The 22,810-nt window shown below is 51.2% G+C and overlaps 1 protein-coding gene and 1 long non-coding RNA gene across 5 annotated transcripts in view; one reads left to right on the top strand and one right to left on the bottom strand.

The window, feature by feature from the left end:
- Positions 1-7,606: 7,606 nt before the first annotated feature.
- Positions 7,607-22,810, bottom strand: part of LOC144947236 (diphosphoinositol polyphosphate phosphohydrolase 1-like) — a 41,717-nt gene continuing 26,513 nt past the window's right edge. The window contains exons 2-5 of one of the 4 annotated variants that reach the window (XM_078876451.1): positions 15,365-15,475; positions 14,288-14,332; positions 12,386-12,515; positions 7,607-8,877 (exon numbers count right to left, since the gene is read on the bottom strand). In XM_078876451.1, the coding sequence (XP_078732577.1) occupies positions 8,642-8,877; positions 12,386-12,515; positions 14,288-14,332; positions 15,365-15,475 (522 nt within the window). In that variant the 3' untranslated portion in view covers positions 7,607-8,641. Of the gene's footprint in view, positions 8,878-12,385; positions 12,522-14,287; positions 14,333-15,364; positions 15,476-22,810 lie in introns of all 4 variants that reach the window. The other 3 variants (XM_078876453.1, XM_078876450.1, XM_078876452.1) reach the window with 3 other exon arrangements.
- On the top strand, positions 12,094-12,415 carry LOC144947238 (uncharacterized). Its single transcript, XR_013640014.1, has 3 exons — positions 12,094-12,161; positions 12,208-12,304; positions 12,353-12,415. It is a non-coding gene; the product is annotated as an uncharacterized LOC144947238 (long non-coding RNA).

Genomic DNA, 22,810 nt, shown 5'->3' with positions numbered 1-22,810 from the left:
CACACACGCGATTGTAAAATTTTAAAAAACTATATATTGTGCACGTGCGCTTGACGTCGTCAGCGCGCGCTTCTAGACGGTTAAGATAGTTACCGTATACAGGAACTCCTCTACTTACGAACACTCGACTTACGAACTTTGAGAGATACGAACACACCTGGTCTGTACGTCCGGTTGTCTGTTCGGACCTCGAGTCGTGAGTTCAACCGCCCCGCGCAATAGATGGCTGTGGTGGCATCTACATCTGCAGAACACGAAGAACCGGTGGCATCTACATCTGCAGGAGAGTTTACAACGTTTATAGCCATTATGAGACCTCCTTTACCAGTGGCAAAATATAGTAATAGGTTTTTACCCTTTTAACTGGTACAAAAACTAACACCTTTATACAAGGGATTATGTTTGCAATAACCACAACACAAGCAGTCAAAATACAAACAAAAAGAAACAACTCTGATAATGATAATGATATGCACTGTCCTTGAAGTTGATTTGTCCACACCCGAGACAGCTTTTCTTAGAGCCTAGTCTCCATTGGTGTTGGACCAGATGGCGCCAAAAGGCGTACAACTCAAAAACAGCGCACTATCAGAGTATAAAAGTGTCAGTTTTTGTACCAGTTGAAAGGGTAAAAACCTATTACTATATTTTGCTACTGGTAAAGGAAGTCTCATAGTGTAAATGCTTACCCCGAGCTCTCAATACTCTGATGGTGCGCTGTCTTTGAGTTGTACGCCTTTTGGCGTCATCTGGTCCAACACCAATGGAGACTAGGCTCTAAGAAAAGCTGTCTCGGGTGTGGACCAATCAACTTCTTCAAGGACAGTGCATATCATTATCATTATCAGAGTTGTTTCTTTTTGTTTGCATTTTGACTGCTTGTGTTGTGGTTATTGCAAACATGATCCCTTGTATAAAGGTGTCAGTTTTTGTACCAGTTGAAAGGCTAAAAACCCATTACTATTTTAAAGCAATTCCCCGTGTTTAGTGTGCACGCCGTACAACGCGTTTGAAATCGACGGGAGTAAAGTTGGACTTACGAACAGACATCTGGAACATAACGCGTTCGTAAACAGAGCCCTTGCAGTCACTAAACAAAAGTGGTTGTTGTTGTTGATTAATAAAGACTGCAGTTGTGCAACAGCGACTCACTTCACCGGCATTTACTTCTGTATCGTTACGAGACCGTCCGAAGTGGAACGTGTGTTGGAACTTCTTTCGCACCGTACGTATCCAACCGCGCTAATCGGAGATGCGCGGGGGGAAGGACAAGAAACTAAACACAAGAAGCACTTCTAAGGAAATTAGTTTTCAATCCAGATGTGCAAGTGTACAGCTCCAGTGGCTTCCTTAATGATCACTGTAAACGACTTCATTCGTGAAGCAGCTGTGGTCGGAAACACGTCAGACAATGATCATGTTTTGCTACTGGCAAATGAGGTTCCAATGGTGTAAATGCTTACCCCGAGCTCTCATACTCTGATGGTGCATTGTCTTTGAGTTGTGCGCCTTTTGGCGTCATCTGGTCCAACAGCATGTGAGACTAGGCTCTAAGGAAAGCTGTCTCGGGTGTGGACCAATCAACTTCAAGGACAATGCATATATTATCAGAGTTGTGTTTTTTGTTTGCATTATGACTGCAGGTATTGTGGTCAATGCAAACATGACTCCTTGTAAAAAAAGGTGTCAGTTTTGTTGCCAAATAAAACGGTAAAAAACCAGATTTGAAGCTTTCGTGACTGCAAGGATTCATATTCTTAGATTTTTTTCGGTAAAGTCACGTAGGTCAAAAATTTAAATTAATAGAAGTAAAAACGTCGTGATTTTTATTTTACTTTTATTAATTTTAATTTTTTACCTACGCGACTTTACCGAAAAAACCTAAAAATATGGTAAAAAAAACAATGATCAACGTCAGACGTGGTGGGATAGCCTCGGGTCAACGAGAGTGACGTTTAAAGTCACCACCATCAGAGACCCACGCCGTAGCCACCCTCCACCATCGCCGTCTTCACACTCCGTCCCTGCGGATTGAAGTCTCCATGTCCATTCGCCTGCAGCGCGCCGCGGCACTTTTATATTTTCAATCCTAGATTTGAAGCTTTCGTGACTGCAGAAATCCATACTCTTTGGTTCTTTCGGTAAAGTCACGTCGGTAAAATTTAAATAAATCACGACGTTTAGGGCGCAACACAAGCGTCGGTCATCAGGTGGCAAAAGCGTGATTTGACCAGCGAAGGCCCCACTGAGACACGTGGTTCTTTGTGTTGCTGTGGCAGAAGCGACCTGGTGGCGATCACAAATGACGGTGGCTCGTCACGTGGGAATTGTTCAGCAGCCAGACACTCCACTAAACGCGTGATGTCGATTCGAAATGTGGAGGGGAAAACCCAAAGCCAGAGGAGCTGGAGAAAAATCCAAGCGACCACGAGAGGGAGGGGGAGGAGAGAGAGAAGGCGCAAATTCCACATATACAACAGGCGCTAGGTTTGGGATCAAAGCCCACGACCTCCTGTAGACCAGGCGAGGGAGTTAACATCTCGCCACCATGACGCCCTTTCCGTCCCTCCACGTAAAAATACAAATATTCTTGGTTCTTTCGGTAAAGTTACGTAGAAAGAAAATACATTAAATAGTAGAATACGACGTTTCGATCGCAACACAAGCAATCGTCATCAGAAAACAAACCTATAGTGAACTTAGAAATACAACGCGAGACAACACAGAGAGTCGGCTAACACAGCAGTCAGCACCTTACCTGGTTGATTACGTTCTGTGTGTCTATGTTGTGTGTCTCTCTCTGCTTGTGTGTCTGTCTGTGTGTCTCCGTGTTGTGTCTCTCTCTGTGTCTCTCTCTCTCTGTGCCTGTGTGAGTCTCTCTCTGCTTGTGTGTCTGTCTGCGTGTCTATGTGTGTGTCTCTCTGTGTGTCTCTGTGTTGTCCCTGCTTGTGTGTCTGTCTGTGTGTCTCCGTGTTGTGTCTTTCTCTGTGTGTCTCTGTGTGTGTCTCTCTCTGTGTCTCTCTCTCTGTGCCTGTGTGAGTCTCTCTCTGCTTGTGTGTCTGTCTGCGTGTCTGTGTGTGTGTCTCTCTGTGTGTCTCTGTGTTGTCCCTGCTTGTGTGTCTGTCTGTGTGTCTCCGTGTTGTGTCTTTCTCTGTGTGTCTCTGTGTGTGTCTCTCTCTGTGTGAGTCTCTCTCTGCTTGTGTGTCTGTCTGTGTGTCTCCGTGTCTGTGTTTTGTTTCTCTCTCAAATGTAGTAATCTTTGGAAGAACGTTAATCAACCAGGTAGGGTGTTGACTGTTGTGTTATCCGACTCTGTGTGTTGTATTGCATTATATTTCTAAGTTCACCAGGTTTGTTTTCTACCCGATGACAGTTGCTTGCGTTGCAATCGAAACGTCGTATTCTATTATTTAATTTAATTTCTTTCTACGTGACTTTACCGAAAGAACCAAAGAGTAATTCCTGCAGTCACGAAAGCTTCAAATCAAGTTTAATACAAGTTCATTTACACATCCCCATCACCGACACGGCTTTCTTGAAAGTGCACACTTTTCAACAGCATCGGTTTTCATCCCACGCATAAAAATACCCTGCACCAGTTTCGACATTTGTTGTCTCATCAGCAGTCGGGCTTGCTTGAGCCAATGCTGATGATGAGCCAGATGTGTTATAGGCAACGGCCCTCTGTGTGAGATATGCGTTCTAGTTCTATGCAAAACACTTTAGTAGATTAACATTAATACAAACAAAAACATTCATGAGCGTCGCTGTGTCAAATATACCAAAATGAAATTGCTTTTTTGCTTTGTTTTACTCGCCACAAGGGTGGGAACTTCCACGGATTTCTCGAGGACGTCCCCACGGATTTCTTCTGTCAGAGATGGTGCAGGTGTTGGTGGAGAGGGGGGCCCACGGAGACCCCCTTTGCCCAGAGAGGCCCCGATTATCCCTCATTAATTAACGCGCTAATTAAATGCCCGGCTTAGAGGGCAGATAGGGAGCTCCCCGAGGGAGCCCCCAGCCAGGTTCCGGCACCGGCGACGCGATTACGCGGAGTAATCATAACAAAGACAAAAGATCCACCCTCCCCCCCCCTCCCCGTGTAGCCTTAACAGACTGTTGGGGGCAAGTGCTGTTAAGCGAAGCAGCACCTATGAAGGCCGGCACGGCACACGAGTGGGTGGCTGGCCAGCACCACGCCCGGCCGCCTTTGTCTCCCCAGCGACGATGCATTTTTTTTTTACGCGCAAGCACGCACTCCCCCGGTGGCGATGTTTTTACGCACCGCACCAAGTACTCATTTGAGGCCGAGTCGACCTAGGGGGAGGCCCGGGACCGGTTCAAACAACCGTCACCGGTGGTGTTGGTGGCCGTGAGCGGGAATCGAACTCGGGTCGCCAGGTTTCATGTGCAGCGGAGCGTTAACCGCTGCGCCACCGCTCGCCACGTTCATAACACGGCCCTCCAAGCACGTTCTAGATTTGAAGCTTTCGTGACTGCAAGGATTCATATTCTTAGGTTTTTTCGGTAAAGTCACGTAGGTAAAACATTTAAATTAATAAAAGTAAAATAAAAATAAAATAAAAAAATTCACGACGTTTCGGAGGCAACACAAGCTTCCGTCTTCAGGTGGAACCGTCACAGCACGATAGCTGTATCAAGTGATACACCTATCGTGCTGTGACGGTGATACAGCAATCGTGCTGTGACGGTTCCACCTGAAGACGGAAGCTTGTGTTGCCTCCGAAACGTCGTGATTTTTATTTTTTATATTTTACTTTTATTAATTTTAATTTTTTACCTACGTGACTTTACCGAAAAAAACTTAAGAATATGAGTCCAAGCACGTGTCTACCAACGCTGGCTCGAATCGTTATTCTTCTCCGCTTTGCGTCTCTCTCGCGAGCTATGATTTATTCCAGGGTTTCGTTTCTCGGGCCACAAAAAATTTATCTCAGATCGAGACGCTAAATGATGAGTTAAGATATATATATTTCTTTTCAAATGTTTATTTTTACCCAAAGTGCCCACAAATTCGGCGTCGTAAATGTGGAAATATTTCGTGCCCATGATGAGAGAAACCACCGTCACGGCGCGCTTCGTGATCCACCCTCGCCAAAGTCCCCCCCCTCCACTCTCCCCCAGTCATGACTTTGTAATTAAATGTAATTGACTATGGTATAAGCCTACATACATATTTAGGTAGGGGGAAATAATACGCACTGCGCAGATCGTCCCCTTAGCCCTCTTTAGTGGGGGGCTGGGAGGGGGTGGCGAGTCTTTACCAAATAAAATAATTGAATGAACGAATCGGCCATGATTGAGCCACTGCTGGATGAAGGCCTCACAAAGGCCCTCGCCAACCCGTGATGCAACACTCGATTTAGCATTCGCACACAAAAGCTGATTCCATCGCTCCGTCTCCACGGTGGCCGTGGAATTCTCTGGCGGGTTCCCTCCGCTGGTTCGCCACTCGGTCGCCAGTCTCGATCATCAACCGCGTCCGGGCTGTCACGACCCACAACACACCCAGATATTGCAAGGCACAAGCAAATACTCGGCAGCTCCGTAGCCCTTCCAGAACCTCACTACAACGTACACTCTGCCAATCACTCAGGCACTCGATTAGCGCCTCCGATTAGCACGGTTGGCTACTACGTACGGTGCGAAAGAAATTCAACATACATACAAAGATCCCCCGTATAGCCTTAACAGACTCTTGGGGCAAGTGCTGTTTACGAGCATCTATGATGGCCGGCACGGCGCACGAGGGGGTGGGTGGCCAGCACCACGCCCGGCCACTTGTCTCCCTAGCGCCGATGTTTTTACACACCGCACCAGGTACTCATTTGAGGCTGAGTCGACCTAGGGGAGGCCCAGGGCTGGTTCAGATAATCGTCACTGATGTTGGCCATGAGCAGGAATCGAACTCGTGTCGCCAGGTTCGTAGCGCAGCGCGCTAACCCACGACACGACCGCTGATCACTACGTACGGCGCGAAAGAAGTTCAACATACATACATCTTCTTGGTTATTTCGGTAAAGTCACGTAGAATGGGAATAATAAAATAATAAAAATAAAACAATAATATAATAAAAATAAAATAATAATATTTTATTATGTTTTCGTTTTATTATTTCCATTCTACGTGACTTTACCGAAAGAACCAACAAGATGAATCCCTGCAGTCACGAAAGCTTTAAATTGAAATTTAACATACATACACTCACAACCACCTTTACACGAATAAATCAATGAAACAACCTTCTTCAAAAGTGCTTTTTTTATTTAAGAATGTCTCCATTTGTTCCGGTGGCCTAATGCCTGCCGCAAAGCGTGCCGGGCTCACGCTGCCCATACGCTGCCATCAGCGATCGGCGTTCTTCACACATCCAACCCTCCGCACGGTCACCGGCGTCATGGCGACAGATACACAGCCCTGCCTCTTCTGTTGGTGAGGCAACCATCCCATCGGCAATTCCTCGCAATCGATTGCACGGCCAGCAAGCTCTTAAATCGGCGCGCAACTCAATCCGCCTGCAACTGCTTTGTCCAACGTCTGAGAAAGTAGTTGCCCATTTCGCCAGAAACACGCCCCTTCACATCAGAGCCCCGCCCCTTTCCCGGTTAGCCCCACCCCGCATCAGGATCACGATGACCAATCACGAAGGCAGGATTGTAACGACCAGATTGCCAATGTTACAGCACGTGCTGTAAGTATCGTCGCTCGAGGGACGAGCTACCGCCGAGTAAACCAGTTGCGGAGGCGATTTAAGTTGCATGCAACCAAAGTTGCACGAACCGATCTCCGTGGTGTGGACGCGTGTTTAACACGCGTGTCGTTAAGCAAGTGCACGCACGTTAAACAGCTGCCTTATGCACCAGGGTTGTTGGCGAGTCATCTATCCTGTAGCTTTGCGTCCACATAGAACCCATGTCGAGCAGAGAGGCTCCGTGCCAACAAACATCCGGCAGGTCACCGGCATTGGATCAAAGCAAGACTTAATCTGCCGCCGAGATGCCCGAATGTTGAAATCTTCCCGGCGTTTTGCTGAACACTGCTGGAATAACGCACTTTGTGGATGACGGGATGTGTAAAAAGAAAACAAAAATACTTTTTTTTTTTCTTCACGTGGAGGGATAGATATGGGTTAAGAGGGTTATTCAGTAAAAACTATCGGACTTCTTAAGTTGAACTTCACGTTTTAATAAACACATAAAGCGCGTTTAAAGAACGTGTGACACATTCACGAGGGACGTCAACCTTGAGGCTGCCCGCGTACAACTTGACACGAGCCGAGCCCTGCTGCTGCCGCTGCCGCTACTGCTGCTAATGCCGCTGCTGCTGCCGCTGCCGCCGCTGTTGCTGCCGCTGCTGCTGCTGCCGCTGCCGCTACTGCTGCTAATGCCGCTGCTGCTGCCGCTGCCGCCGCTGTTGCTGCCGCTGCTGCTGCTGCCGCTGCTGCTGCCGCTGCTGCTGCTGCCGCTGCCGCTGCTGCTGCCGCCGCTGCTGCCGCCGCTGCTGCTGCCGCTGCTGCTGCTGCTGCCGCTGCTGCTGCTGCCGCTGCTGCTGCCGCTGCCGCTGCTGCTGCCGCCGCTGCTGCCGCTGCCGCTGCTGCTGCCACTGTCGCTGCTGCCACTGCTGCTACTGCTGCCGCCGCTGCTGCCGCGTCAGTGATCTTCACTGCCCAATGACGTCTACATCAGCAGGTCTCTTCTCGTGCGATGTGGAATTCGCCATCTCCCGATTGCTTTGCTACAGAACCCTCGTTTCATCCCACACTGAACCCTCGCCTCATCTCAAGTGGGCGCGCTTAGGAACGCCGCTTATTCGCCGGTGACGACAACTCTTTATCCGACGATGCAATTAGTCGTCAGCAGCAACTGCAGTCTAAACACTTCGATATAAAATGTTCGTAACTAGTTTTTTTTTTGTCGTAAGAACGAGTGTTGCGCGTAAATGTTTAAACACATTTTTTTAGTAGTGTTATATTACACGGGCGCTTAACAACATTTCACCTATATACTGATAAGTTAACTTTTTTTTTCAGGGAAGTTGAAAATCCCGGCATGGAGTCCCACACAACTGGAGTGAGTGGATCATGGAGTGAGATACTTCTGTTGCTTTGTGCAGAGAAAAAATAAAATTGCGTAAAATTGACATTTGGAGAGAAAATTAAATAAAATCACAAAACCCAAGAGTATGGCTTAGGATAATTAACTTCTTCATGCGGTGAAACAGCAGCAGTAACTTCGACAATAGAAATTAAAAACCACTCTCTAAAAATAAAACGACGGGAAACGCAAATTCATAAAAATAAAGACAAGAAATATGACAAATAAAAATAATAACAACGCCTGTGCAAATTCAATACTGGCAACATCCATGCAAGCCTCTGTACATCACATTATAAAATACAATTGAACGTTTCTCCTGTCCCGAGCTGCTGATAATGATCTCATCTCCGCGTCACCGTTTAGTTTCTTTGTTATCGCACGACGAACATTAACATCGCAAGTGACAACGCGTGCCTGCACAATTCACACCGGCACCGTCGTCACCTCCGCAATCATCCATTTCCTCCCCCCCGCCTCGCTCAATCTCCGTCGCTGTTAAAGATGCTCGCGCTCATCGCCGCTATCATCTGACGTCGGGCGTGCTAGCGATGGGGTGGGTGGCGGCCTTGTCTTCGGTTGCTGCTGCTGCTGCGGCGACGACGGGGGTGGTGGGGGTGGCGCCGTTGTTAACGGTGGCGGCGCTGTCCTCGCCTGCTGGGCCGCCCTGCTTGTGCTTCTGCAGGTACGAGGCCTGCACGGGCTTGTGACCCTGCAGACACTCGATGGCCGCGTCCACGGAGAACCAGCCCCGCTTGCGGCCTACGCAGGGCACACGCGGGGGCCGTGGTCGGGATGGGATTGGTGGGGGGGGGGGGTTGTGGTTGGGATGGGATTGGTGGGGGGGGGGGGTTGTGGTTGGGATGGGATTTGTGGGGGGGGGGTTGTGGTCGGGAAGGGATTGGTGGGGGGGGGGGCCGTGGTCGGGATGGGATTGGTAGGGGGGGGGTTGTGGTCGGGATGGGATTGGTGGGGGGGGGGGTTGTGGTCGGGATGGGATTGGTGGGGGGGGGGGTTGTGGTCGGGATGGGGTTGGTGGGGGGGGGGGGTTGTGGTCGGGATGGGATCGGTGGGGGGGGGGGTTGTGGTCGGGATGGGATTGGTGGGGGGGGGGGTGTGGTCGGGACGGGATCGGTGGGGGTGGGTGGAGTGGACGGAGGAGGTGGTACGGGGGAAGGGGAGGCATTGGGCAAGCCGAAAGCGCAAGGCCAGGAGTAGGTGGCAGCAGCGATTGAATACCAGGGATTGGTGGTAGGTGGTGGGGGTGGGTGATTGGTAAGTGGCACAAGGTAGGTGGTAGTTGGAGGTGCAGGGAGTTGGTAGTTGCCGGTAGTAGTTGTTAAGTGGTGGTAGTAGGTCGTAGGTGGCATGGGTAGTTGGTAGTAGGTGGTAGTAGGTGGCAGTAGTTGAGGGCAGGCCATGGGGAAGGAAAGGGGGAGCGAACATGGGGTTAGAATGAATGAATACACAAAGGCGGATAGATGAATGAGTGAGATGACATTTCACAATTGTTAATAAACAATATAATATTCATTTGCATGCACATGGGGCTTGAATGGCTCAGCAACTCAAACCAGCTCACATCACATCTCAAGTATTCGGAGACCCCCCCCCCCCACCGTGGCAGCTGTTCCCGTGCATCAGTCTGCCAGTAACGGGTGACGATTGCTATTGAATGTGGAGCTTATTTAGATTATTTTGGTGCTATAAATGTCCAAATGATGGGCCACTTTGTTGAGCTATCATTTGCGGCCAGCTCGCTTCTGAAACATAAGTTAATACCTCAGTGGGCTTTGCCTGGTAGGATGGGGATGATTTAGTTTCATTTGTACGTGGTTGGGTGATTTGTTTACCTTTCTTATACTTTGCACTATCATGCTTTTTGTATTGTTTATTGTTGCAACGTTCTTACCCGTCCCTATTGGACAACTGCGAAAAATACCTTATCAGCTCATCGGATTCCTCCTGCAGTATAAATAAATACAGTAAAACCTTGGATTGTGAGCATAATTCGTTCCGGAAACGTGTTTGTAATCCAAAGCACTCGAATATCAAAGCACTCGTATATCAGTTGTGATCACGTGACGCTCGGCGGACAAAGCGTAAACACGTACTACTCGTGCTGCAAGACCTCGCTCGTTTATCAAATTATTATTTATTTTAAAAAATTGCTCGTCTTGCAAAGCACTCGCAGACCCAGAGACTCGCAATCCAAGGTTTTACTGCATTATGATTCTGTAAGATCTGCGGCCTGCGATTTCATTCTTTGAATGAGACAAATGTGGACTGCGACGCCGGGCACGCGACGGCCTACTCGGTTTGAATGACGCCGCGGGATGTTTGAGGCCCACTGCGAAGCGGACAGCGTGCGGTAATTATGGGTAAATACACCCGGCAGTAATAACCAGGGTTGTCCTTGCGTACCATAGACCATATTGTTTTATATGGAGGCTGCTTTAAAATTCCAATTCGGACCACGAACTGATTCAACAAGCGGGCAAACGGGCTCCACCCCCCCGCCTCTCTGGGCCGCGTTACCGCTCCAATCGCGGACGTTCGACTCGGTTCCACGCGGTGAAAGTAAAACATTTAGAACTGCGTGCGCTCATGCATGGCGCAGCTGATTTATTTACCTCTAATGATTCACTGTTATAGTAACATAAATAAACAGATGATTCCTACATTTCCGACATGTGCCTTGATGTAAAAAATACAAGTAGGTTTTGTTTACACAATCCCATCGGCCACACGGCCTTCTGGGAGTACATTTCAACAGCATTCGTTCAACTCTGGACCCGTTTCTGACATTCAGTGTCTCATTTACAGGATTGATAATAATACGTGTCTCTATGTGACTGGATGTGTGTCTGAATGTGTGCCCCGCATGTGTCTCTGTGTGTCCGTCTGCATGCACCTTCGTGTATGGGGAGCGGTAGTGTAGCGGTTAGAGCGCTGCACTACGAACCCGGCGCCCCGAGTTCGAATCCCACTCATGGCCAACACAATTGAGAATTATCTGAACTGGTCCTGGGCCTCCCCTTGGTCGACTCAGCCTAAACTAAGATGTCAGTCATCTCAGGCGGTGAATCCATAACACCTGAGTCTATCCCGTGACGTCAATGAGCCTTGAACACTCCACCTGGCTTCAAGTGCACCTAGCCTGGCACAAGCGCTGTTGTTGCCTCGACGTGTATGTGCCTGTATGTGTTTGCGTGTCACTTGACAGCCTGGCCACCCTTGGAAGCGAGCTGTTCCAATCTCAAGGAATTTTCCAGGTGAAATGTTTCAAATAAAACACGTTTTCTTTTTTCATCCGCAATGTTCAGTGAAAGGAAAGCGCGTTAAGTTTGCTCATACAGTTTGTAAATACGCGACTAAAATAGACAAAACGCGGCGAATGGAGAGAGAGGAGAGAGGACCCCAGAGTAGCGGTGGCCAACGGGTGCCGCCCAAGCCGCGTGTGGCTTTTTAATCCACCACATGCGACTATCAAAGGGGCATGACGTAGAACACACGGTCACAGTCGCAGCAAAGAATGGTGAATGTGTCCCGTGATGTGCCAAAAACTGTCTATATATACACTCACATATATATATAAATATAAATACACTCGGCTCTTTGCAGAACTCGTGGGTGCTTTTTTGGCTGTTGGTCTGTTACAGGTTGGCCACCCCTGCCCTAGAGGGGCAGGCCGAGAGAGGCAGGTCAAGAGAGGCAGCCCAAGAGAGAGGCAACCCAAGAGAGAGGCAACCCAAGAGAGGGGCAGCCCAAGAGAGAGGCAACCCAAGAGAGGGGCAGGCCGTGAGGGGCAGCGTAAGAGAGAGGCAGGCCGTGAGGGGCAGCCCAAGAGAAAGGCAACCCAAGAGAGGGGCAGCCCAAGAGAGGGGCAAGGCCGTGAGGGGCAGCCCAAGAGAGGGGCAGCCCAAGAGAGGGGCAGCCCAAGAGAGGGGCAGCCCAAGAGAGGGGCAGCCCAAGAGAGGGGCAGCCCAAGAGAGGGGCAGGCCGTGAGGGGCAGCCCAAGAGAGAGGCAGCGCAAGAGAGAGGCGGCCGTGAGGGGCAGCCCGAGAGAGGGGCAGCCCAAGAGAGACGCAGGCCGTGAGGGGCAGCCTGAGGGAGGTTGCTTGAGGGAGCCCCGAGTGGATCAGGTGGAGGCCGAGGCCGCCCGAGAAAGGCAGCCCCAGCAGAGCAGGTGGAGGGGGCAGCCGAGAGCACGTTGGTGGCTCGTCCAAGTCCGGAGGTGGGAGAGAGCGCGCCGAGCGAGGGTTCTTACCGGCGGCTGCGGTGGCGGCGGCGGCGGCTGACGGAGCGTGCGTTTCCTTACCGATGTTCACGGAGTCCTCCCAGTCCTCCAGGATCTCCGTGACGATCAGGATGTACACGTAGGTGCGGTGCTTGCGCTCCTGGTTCTACGGTTTGGGTTTTGGCGAGAGACGCGCGCACCGACGGAGACTTTCTAAATCACGGTTGCGCCGAGCACAGAACCGAAGGCGCGGAATGTCAAGTAAAGAGCAACACAGAGCGTTATCGAGGTTGTCAGAGATAGTGCTCAGTGCTGCTGTTGTAGGTGGAGTTAATGTGTGTCTTGCATTGAGCAAGGGTGTTGCACGAACTTGGGAAAAAGAAGCGAGGTGACCTGCAGTTTGGCAAGTGGGTGGGCGAATGATCGCGCTGGTGAGCGAGCGGGTGAGCGAGCAGGTGAGGGGCTTAAAGCATGCTTGTGTGCTGCGCCGGCCTTCATAGGTGCTCGTTAACAGCAATTTCCCCAAAAGTCTATTAAGGCTACATGGGGGATCTTTGTCATTTTTGTGTCCTGCAGTGTGATGGGTGAACGCGGCGAGGCGTGAACTTTTTGAATACAGAAAACAGAAAAGACAAGTGGCACGGGGAGCAGTGGCCTTGATTGACAGCCCCCCATTCCAAAACGGCTGTATGTACCGTATGTTGAACTTTCTTTCGCACTGTACGTAGCCAAACATTCTAACCGGAGGTGCGAGGAAAGGCAACAAACTTTGGGTCTCTGTGTGAGTCTATGCGTCTCTGTGTGAGTCTATGGGTCTCTGTGTGAGTCTATGGGTCTCTGTGTGAGTCTATGGGTCTCTGTGTGAGTCTATGGGTCTCTGTGTGAGTCTATGGGTCTCTGTGTGAGTCTATGGGTCTCTGTGTGAGTCTATGGGTCTCTGTGTGAGTCTATGGGTCTCTGCGTGGGTGTATGGGTCTCTGTGTGAGTCTATGGGTCTCTGCGTGGGTGTATGGGTCTTTGTGTGAGTCTATGGGTCTCTGTGTGAGTCTATCGGTCTCTGTGTGAGTCTATGTATGTACGTATGTTGAACTTCTTTCGCATTGTACGTAGCCAACCGTGCTAATCGGAGGTGCGGGGGATGGACAAGAAACTAAACAACAGCAGTTCCAAAGAAATGAGTTTTCAATAGAGATTTTAAAGTGCATAGCTCCAATGGCTTCCTAATATCGGAAGGGCGTTCCAGACGGCCGCTGACGCGCGTCCGAAAGCGTCACGCGATGATGGGGTTGACCCGCTGAGAGAACCACCGACAACAGCGCCGGCTCTCAAGCCGGTGGCCGTGTCGTACGTGGCCTGTAGCCCAGCGCGGTGGAGGCAGCAAAGGTTGGTGGATCACACACACGCACACACACACACACGCGCGCGCGCGCGCGTTCGTGCACGTCTCCTACCCTCTGCGCATTGAGGTCGCCACCTCCTGGCTCATGACAGCACAGCAAGCAGATTCATTGCCGTGTGCACGCAGATTGAGCATTACCCCCCCCCCCCCACCGGCCCGTCCCCCCTTGAATGCCTGTGGGGTTTGTCCAGGTACTCCGGTTTCCCCGCACAGGTACAAGTACTCATTAACGGAGGTGGCAAGACGACAGAGGTCGCAAACGGGATCGGGTACCCGGTTGCGACCTCTGCAAGACGAGCAAGGGTAGGACGACCACAGGGGTGGGGAAATTGTTGGCGCCACTTCTGGCTGCCCTCCCCGCTCGTTGTTCGTGGTATCCCGCCGCCCCGTGAGCAAACTGAGCACTTCCACGGCTATTTGACGCTGCCGCTGTATCCAAATAAAACATTATTAATCAGAACCAGAACATGCATTTACACTGGAGGAATCCGATGGCTCTTTTTGCCCCCACAGATATTGCAATAAGGACTCACCTCAAACACTCCCAGTAACCGCCCAAGGTCTCCCTTCACTCCAGCCTGGAATTAAAGCCACACAAACCACATCGCAGATTTATGAAGGTCGAGACGCCATCCTAGCCACAGATGCCACCCCCCCCCCCACCACCACCTCGCTCCCAACACTCTCCACCTTCCACTAGATCATGAAGCTGTTGCGCAGTCGACAACCAATAAAAGTAGCAAATATGTGAACCAGTCCTGGGCCTCCCCTAGGTCGACTGAATCTTAAATTAATAACTGGTGTGGTGTGTAAACATCAGCACTGGGGAGACAAAGGCGACCGAGCGTGGTGCTGGCCACCTACCCCTCGTGTGCCGTTCTGGCCTTCATAGGTGCTCGCTAACAGCACTTGCCCCAATAGTCTGTTTCGGCTACACGGGGGACATGTGTGTGAGGGGAGGTGAGGTTCTCCCCGTGTCTCCCAGTATCTCCACATCGTCTCCCACACGTCTCCCACACGTCTCCCACACGTCTCCCCGTGCCTACCCCGTGCCTTCTCCCCCCCGTCTGTGTCTTCCCCTGTCTTCCGTGTGCCTTCCCCGTGCCTCCCCCGTGTCACCCCCGTGTCTCCCCCCGTGCCTCCCCCGTGTCTCCCCCGTGTCTCCCCCGTGTCTTCCCCCGTCTCCCCCGTGTCTACCCCGTGTCTTCCCAGTGTCTCCCCCGTGTCTTCCCCCGTCTCCCCCCGTCTCCCCCGTGTCTACCCCGTGTCTTCCCAGTGTCTCCCCCGTGTCTCCCCCGTGTCTCCCCCGTGTCTTCCCCCGTCTCCCCCGTGTCTACCCCGTGTCTTCCCAGTGTCTCCCCCGTGTCTTCCCCCGTCTCCCCCCGTCTCCCCCGTGTCTTCCCCCGTCTCCCCCGTGTCTCCCCCGTGTCTCCCCCGTGCCTCCCCCGTGTCTACCCCGTGCCTCCCCCGTGCCTCCCCCGTGCCTTCTCCCCCGTGCCTTCTCCCCCGTGTCTCCACCGTGTCTCCCCCGTGCCTCCCCCGTGCCTCCCCCGTGTCTCCCCCGTGTCTCCGCCGTGTCTCCGCCGTGTCTCCGCCGTGTCTCTGCGTGCCTCCTCGTAGACCTCCCGCATGGCTGCCACGCTCGCCTCCTCTTCGGGCTCCATGCCGCCGCCCGGCACGATCCACTTGTCCGGGTACCGGCTACTGCTCACCAGCAGTACCTGCATTGGCACAGACACGCACACACACTCACTAGCCCGTCCACAAACACACCCACCCACAACTCACTCGCCCACGCTCATACACACAGCGCGCCTATGCTAAGCTCGGGTTCATTTTGATGGTCGGCGTCGCCATCCACTGGACGATGTTGGGATGAGCAACACTTTCAAACTCCCCGCAGGGCCTGTCCAGGATGCACAACGGCAGGCTGCGGGAGCCAACAACAAAGACCTCCACTCCGACACCCACCCCTAGAGGTCGCAACCGGGTACCCGATACCCGTACCCTACCCGATACCCGGCTACCCGTACCCGGCCGGGTACGGGTACCCGTTTGCGACCCTGGTGCGGCCGGGTACGGGTACGGGTAGACCGTGAGTCACTGGTGAGTAACTGTTTGTCACTCATTTCCCAACGTCTTGTCTCTTCTCACAATTCAAGTTCCTAGAATGAACCCACCCGCGCCTGCAACATGGCTTCATCCCAGAGGTCGCAATCAGGTACCCGATACCCGTACCCTACCCGTACCCGGCCGGGTACGGGTAGGGTACGGGTACGGCCAGGTACGGGTACCCGTTTGCGACCCTGGTGCGGCTGGGTACGGGTAAGGAATCAAAACCCGTTTGCGACCTCTGCCCACCCCCGACCAACAGCAGGCACAGATTTGAGAGCGGAAAAAGGGAAAGGAGAGGGGGAGGTTGGACGCCTGAAAACGTAACGAGGCGATCATTGTTTGCGCTCCACAACAAGCATGAGGATACGAAATGCCATCGGCCAGGCCCGAGAACGAAACACAACGCGAGACCTGTGCAGAGCGGTACCCGACCGGTGAAGCGCCCTATTTGAACTTTTTATTAACCAGGTAAAAGGTCCACTGAGCTACCATAAAACTCTTTTTTCACAAGCCACCTGACCACAAACAATAGCACAACCAAGTGGCTTATCGTGTGGAAATGTAGAGCGGCTACATTATCTAAACGTATGTTGCTAAATTTGGAGGGGAAACCCCGGATGACCCGGATAAAAATCCACGCAACGCCGGGGAGAACGAACAGGCAAACTATAAATATACAGGAGTCAGGGTCGGGATTTAACCCACGACGACCTCCTGTATACCAGGCGAGGTAGTTAACATCTCGCCACCGTGGCGGCCGAGCCAGGCTCAACCACACTTAGCACACTTCTGGAAAATTGGTCATCGAACCTTCAAAAGTAAATCCGATGAGAACCCTCCAACACACTATGAGACCTCCTTTACCAGTGGCAAAATATAGTAGTAGGTTTTTACCCTTTAAATTGGTACAAAACTGACACCTTTATACATATATGACACCTATATTTTGCCACTGGTAAAGGAGGTCTCATAGTGTAAATGCTTACCCCGAGCTCTCAATACTCTGATAGTGCGCTGTTTTTGAGTTGTACGCCTTTTGGCGTCATCTGATCCAACACCAATGGAGACTAGGCTCTAAGAAAAGCTGTCTCGGGTGTGGACCAATCAACGTCAAGGACAGTGTATATCATTATCATCATCAGAGTTGTTTCTTTTTTTTGCATTTTAAATGCTTGTGTTGCAGTTATTGCAAACGTGATGCCTTGTATAAAGGTGTCAGTTTTCGTACCAGTTTAAAGGGTAAAAACCTACTAATACAACCCTCCAACAGTCCTAGCGCGAGAGGCCGACCAATTGGCCGGCCGGTCGGCCACACACATGGACAGGTGGGATTTTAGCGGCCGACGATGTCGACCATCAAAGCCAAGTTTTTCACCCCAGGTAAACATTTTTTTTCTACGATAATTGGTTTTTTACCCTTCTATCTGGCAACAAAACTGACACCTTTTTTACAAGGAGTCATGTTTGCATAGACCACAATACCTGCAGTCATAATGCAAACAAAAAACATAACTCTGATAATGTATGCACTGTCAAAAGCACAACTAACCCTCAACATCGCCGCCGACTGGACGATATCGTCATTGACAACGTCGGCGACTACCACCGCTGGCAACCTGGAGGAGGGGACACGGCCATCGAACAAGGCGGCACTCCCAAAGTAAGCATTCGAGGAGGCCAGAGTATCCAGCCTGCAGTGCCTGGTGAAGGCACGGGCCCCCCCACACTTCCACGTAGCCGCCCGGCATATGGCCCTGGACCAGGAAGGTCGCCACTGCCCTGGTGGAGTGGTGCCGCCCCCTCAAGCCTTCGGGTCACAACTCGTAGCAAGGGGTGATGCAGGCTCTGAACCGGTCAGAAATTCGAGCCACACGAGGCTGCAATTCTCCCAAACTGCTTCACCACACGCGACGAAAAGCTCGCGAGACTTGCGCCGGTCAGCTGTCCTTCAGGAGACTTGCCACATCAGTATCAGAATCTTTTGTTTATCATGGAGGGATCCGAAGAGCTATGATGCTTTCTTTCGCAGATCACGTAAATGTAAGCCCCCTCCCCTCTGCCTATCCGTCGCAAAAGGCGGCGGGCACACAGTCGGCAGGAGCAGCTCCTGCTGAAAGTGGAACGTGGATGACACCCAGCGGATGCCACCCTGCAGAAAAACTGCGGCGAGATCCTGAGCACCTCCAAGTCCAGCTAGAAGGATACGGAGGTCGCATTCCTAATTGCCGTACACATACTGGAGAAAGGGATTTTGCTATAGATGCCCCCAGGGTCTGGAATGCTATCGCAAATAAACTCCAGCTTGGATCGTTACCAAAAAGAAAATCACTCAAAAATGATCTAAAGGAGTCACACAACCATAGCTGCCACTGCTATCCTATGGCCTGAAATCAAAAATATAGCTATAGATGACCGACGTATGAACTTATTATGTATTTTTATTATAGTGCGCTGCTACTGCTATTGTTTATCCGGCTGTTATGGATTGACTTATGCAGCTAGCGAAGGATGCTGGGTTTAGTGATGTGTGTTGTGTGTGTCGCTATTGTAAACTTTTAATCACATTTATTGGGAAAACTGTTACGTTGTTTATATAGCATTGTTTTAGTAAGTTTTAGAGGGGCGTGGTTTGGCCCGATTTTTTTTATTTAGTATAGATTCATACTTAATTTTTTTTATCTGTATTGTATTATGATTGTTATTGGGATCAAACATCGAAATGGAATTTTTGTTGCACTTTTGTACGCAGCATGGACGGGTTGTGCTTTTTCTGTAGGATTTTATTTTTACGTACGTGATGTTTAGATTTGTGTACAATGAATTTCAGGTGTATCTTCTAATTTTAATGTTTGTTACGGTTGAACCCAAATCAAGAGCCGAATGGGCTCACAGGGTAAATCCCAATAAATGAAACTGAAAAAAAAAATGAAAAAACTGAAGATAGCTCAAGAGAGCTAAGCATTTCAATATATTTTTTACTTAACCCCATTTTTTACTTAACACCAACTATATATTTTTTTATTTAACCCCATTACGAGGTGCTGGGTTTATTTAGTCTGTGCATAAAACATACATTTGCGAAGATCGTTTTCCGAGGCTCCAACCGACTCCAAGGTGACTCCAGCCTTATTTTATAATCAATTTGATCGGGGCCTTTAGCCTGTGGCTAAAATATCTCACTGCATTCGGAACGAGTGATGAAGTGAGACGTCGTGGGTAGTAGCACGTGATGGAGGAAGATTTCGCTCTGCATTCTGGATGGGCATTGTGAGTACCAACAGCATCCAGTGGGTGGCGACGTTAGTGGTTAAAGACCCACAAAAGAGAAATGACCCAGACGAACACACACACACCACCCAGACTAACACACACACACCACCCAGACGAACACACTCACTCACCACCCAGACTAACACAGACACCACCGCTGCCTTCAGCCGACCACAACCCATGGTGGCGTTGCAGTGTTGATGGCTGTGCTGGGTCTCACCACAACTCCCCTTACCCCACCACTCCAATTACAGGCTGTGGCCGATTGATGAATCGCAAAATTGATTCGCTCGCTCAATCCATCTCCACCACGTGAGCCTCTGGTTGTCTGCCGTGCCAGTGCTAAGATCGTTGTGATGCGGTCGCACCATCACACTCGTGCGCGCCCATTTAAGGCCGAGTCGACCTAAGGGATGGCCCAACAGCGGTTGCAGGTATCCCAAGCCGCTATATCCACAACTCACTCGCCTACGCTAATCACACAGAGCGCCTATTTGCTCTCCAACACACCGGTGTGCTGTACTAGTAACGAATTGGCACGTTCTGTTTACGTGACAAACCTTACTAATTGGCTGTGTCGGGTGGTAGCGGGTTGAATGACACAACATTTATATATTTACGCGATTTAACCCCCCCCCAAAAAAACCTGTATTATGGATGATATTGGTCGCGAAAGGCTACGTGTTATACGTTCCTTGAATTGGGCAAGGTTTGAGACCATACCTGTCAACCCCTTATCAGCGCCTACCTTATCACAGACCAATTCAGACCCTATTGGTCACCCCGTGCCCCTTATACATCTCAGCGTTCATCCTACAAAGTCCCATCACAAGGGAGAAACACAAACAAACAGACGCTTTTTTGGTTGTTGCCCGTGTTGAAACGGCTGTACGCAGTATGGACATGAAAACTCAATTTGACCTGCACAAGAATACGGAGTCAAATCGTATGGGTTGACACAGCATGTTAGAAGTTGGACATCGGGGGCGTCAACGACAGGTTATTAAACAAAAGGCCAAATCAGCCAGAACGTGCGTCAACGCCTGCGTCGTGGTGAGCGCAAAAAAAACCATCTCCCCTCGTAAGCGACACGGACAAAAATTTAACTAAACAAAAGTTAAGGTAATTTTACGCATCCCATCAGTATCACTGCCTTCATAGCTGTGCGGAATGTCAGCAACATTGTTTCCGTCGCGCAAGAAACCTCGGGAACCAATTTCGACATTCAGTGTCCACATCAGAGGTCAAGCTTGCTTGAACCAACGTTGGTTAACTGCCAGATGCTTACAGGCAAGGCTCCCCCCACCAAATATGAAGCTTTTGCAAGGCATCAAGTCCACATTTACCACACACAGTTCTTATGGTGAACACACTGATAAAATAGATGGCATTGTCTTTGAACTGAATGGCCTACACCAGAGACAGAAGCCCTCTTTATGGCCTAGTCTCACCAGTGTCAGACCAAAGAACGCCAATTGGCGAACATTACATAGCTACAAACACAATCGATGTGTATTACGAAAGCACGTTGAACTTCTTTCGCGCCGTACGTAGGCAACCGCGCTAATCGGAGGTGCGGCCGAACGACAACAAACTAAACACAAGCTCGACCCAGGCAACCCGTAGGAACCCCACCCCCCCCCCCTGAAACCCACCCCCAGCCCGTCTCTCCCTGATAACATCCACACAGCAAGCGCTCTCTTGCCACATCGCATGATGAGGTTACGACAAGCCGGTTTAATCAAGGACAGCTGACCAGATTTCACCCCAGGATCTCAGTGGCGCCAGCTCCGTGTCTCCGACTCGAGTATTAGCTGCCGTCCACTCGCCAACCTGCTTTGGCTGTCAGTCGCCTCAACGTCACTCTTCTACAGAGGTCGCAAACGGGTTTTGATTCCTTACCCGTACCCGTACCCGGCCGCACCAGGGTCGCAAACGGGTACCCGTACGCGTACCCTACCCGATACCCGGCTACCCGTACCCGGCCGGGTATCGGGTAGGGTACGGGTACCCGTTTGCGACCTCTGGGATGACGCCATGTTGCAGGCGCGGGTGGGTTGATTCTAGGAACTTGAATTGTGAGAAGAGACAAGACGTTGGGAAATGAGTGACAAACGGTGACTCACCAGTGACTCACGGCCTACCCGTACCCGTACCCGGCCGCACCAGGGTCGCAAACGGGTACCCGTACCCTTACCCGGCCGGGTACGGGTAGCCGGGTATTGGGTAGGGTACGGGTATCGGGTACCCGATTGCGACCTCTGCTCTTCTATCCTCACTACCACGTGGTTATCGTTCCTGTGAACTCAGTATTAGCTGCCGCACATGGTCCACTCACCAACCTGCTTGGCTGTCAGTCGCCTGCTCGTCACTCTTATATCGCTCCTACCAAGGTTACCGCTAAAAGCATTCATGATGTATACGTATTTTGAAACTTCTTTAGCACTGTAAGTAGGCAACCGTGCTAATCAGAGGTGACGGGGGGGGGACAACAAACTCCTTTTCAATCTCGATGATTTGAAAGTGCACAGCTCCAGTGGCTGTCTCATCCTGCAGCAGTCATCAGATTAATTTTCAGGTCTCGCTCGAAGTGGCTGAACTCGAGGTTGCTGGTTCAAGTGTTTGTGGGACCTCATGCGAGGGGATAGACATTCTGGCCAGTGCAGCCACCGTACGTCTTTAGCTGGGCACGTGTAACAATTGGGTCACCACCAAAGTCAAATATCCCCCGTATAGCCTTAACAGACTGTAGGGGCAAGTGCCGTTAGCTAGCACCTATGAAGGCCGGCACGGCACACGAGTGGGGTGGGTGACCAACACCACGCCCGGCCGCCTTTGTCTCTCTAGTGGCAATGTCTACGCACCAGGTATTCGTTTGAAGCTGAGTTGACCTGCGGGAGGCCCAGGACCAGTTCAGATAATCGTCACTGGTGTTGGCCGTGAGCGGGAATTGGACTCGGGTCGCAGGGTTCGTAGCGCAGCGCGCTAACCGCTACACTACCAGTGGGTTACCACCACCATCACCACCACCATCACCACCACGAGCAGCTGGGCTAAGGTGGTGTCGTTTGCGGTTACTGGTGACAGGAGCACGTAGCTCCGACAGATAACGGTGTGCGCCGCAACGCGTATCGGCCCTTGCGCGCGCAGCCAGGTAAAGTTCAACGCTTTACACGCTGTGGGACAGGAAGCCAGTGAAGGTCTTGCTGCATCAGCTTCTGGTGTCCGTGGCCACATCGCCTCGTGCCGGTAAGTGCCCTGCCTGCCGCACTCACGGCATCCTGCAGTTGTTCCGGCGCATTCTTGGTTGAGCCCACCGGCGAGCCTTTGCGACGGCTCGACTCGGCGACGGAGGAACGCGCGCTCGAGCGTTGCAGCCGCCTCGGCGTCAAGGGATCGACGGGACGGGGGTGGGACGCACCGGCTGTCCGAAGCTGCAAAGATCGGGCCGTGCAGATCGTAGCCACGCGGCGTGCGGGTTGGGGATCAGGTGCAGCTCGAACGGCAAGGCTATTAACGATCGGTGGCAGCTGGTGCTGGGTATGGGAGCGGCGTCCGCGTTGAGCGACAGACCACAGCTATTCGGCTTGCTCAAGGCTGCGCTGGGCACCCGACCAGATCAAATCTCTTTATTCTGCATTCAGTTTGAGTCGAGCGGATGCCGTCCGGTG

Source organism: Lampetra fluviatilis, chromosome 44 (genome assembly GCF_964198595.1).
Source record: "Lampetra fluviatilis chromosome 44, kcLamFluv1.1, whole genome shotgun sequence".
NCBI classification, from domain to species: domain Eukaryota; kingdom Metazoa; phylum Chordata; class Hyperoartia; order Petromyzontiformes; family Petromyzontidae; genus Lampetra; species Lampetra fluviatilis.
This window is presented reverse-complemented; position numbering and strand designations above follow the sequence as displayed.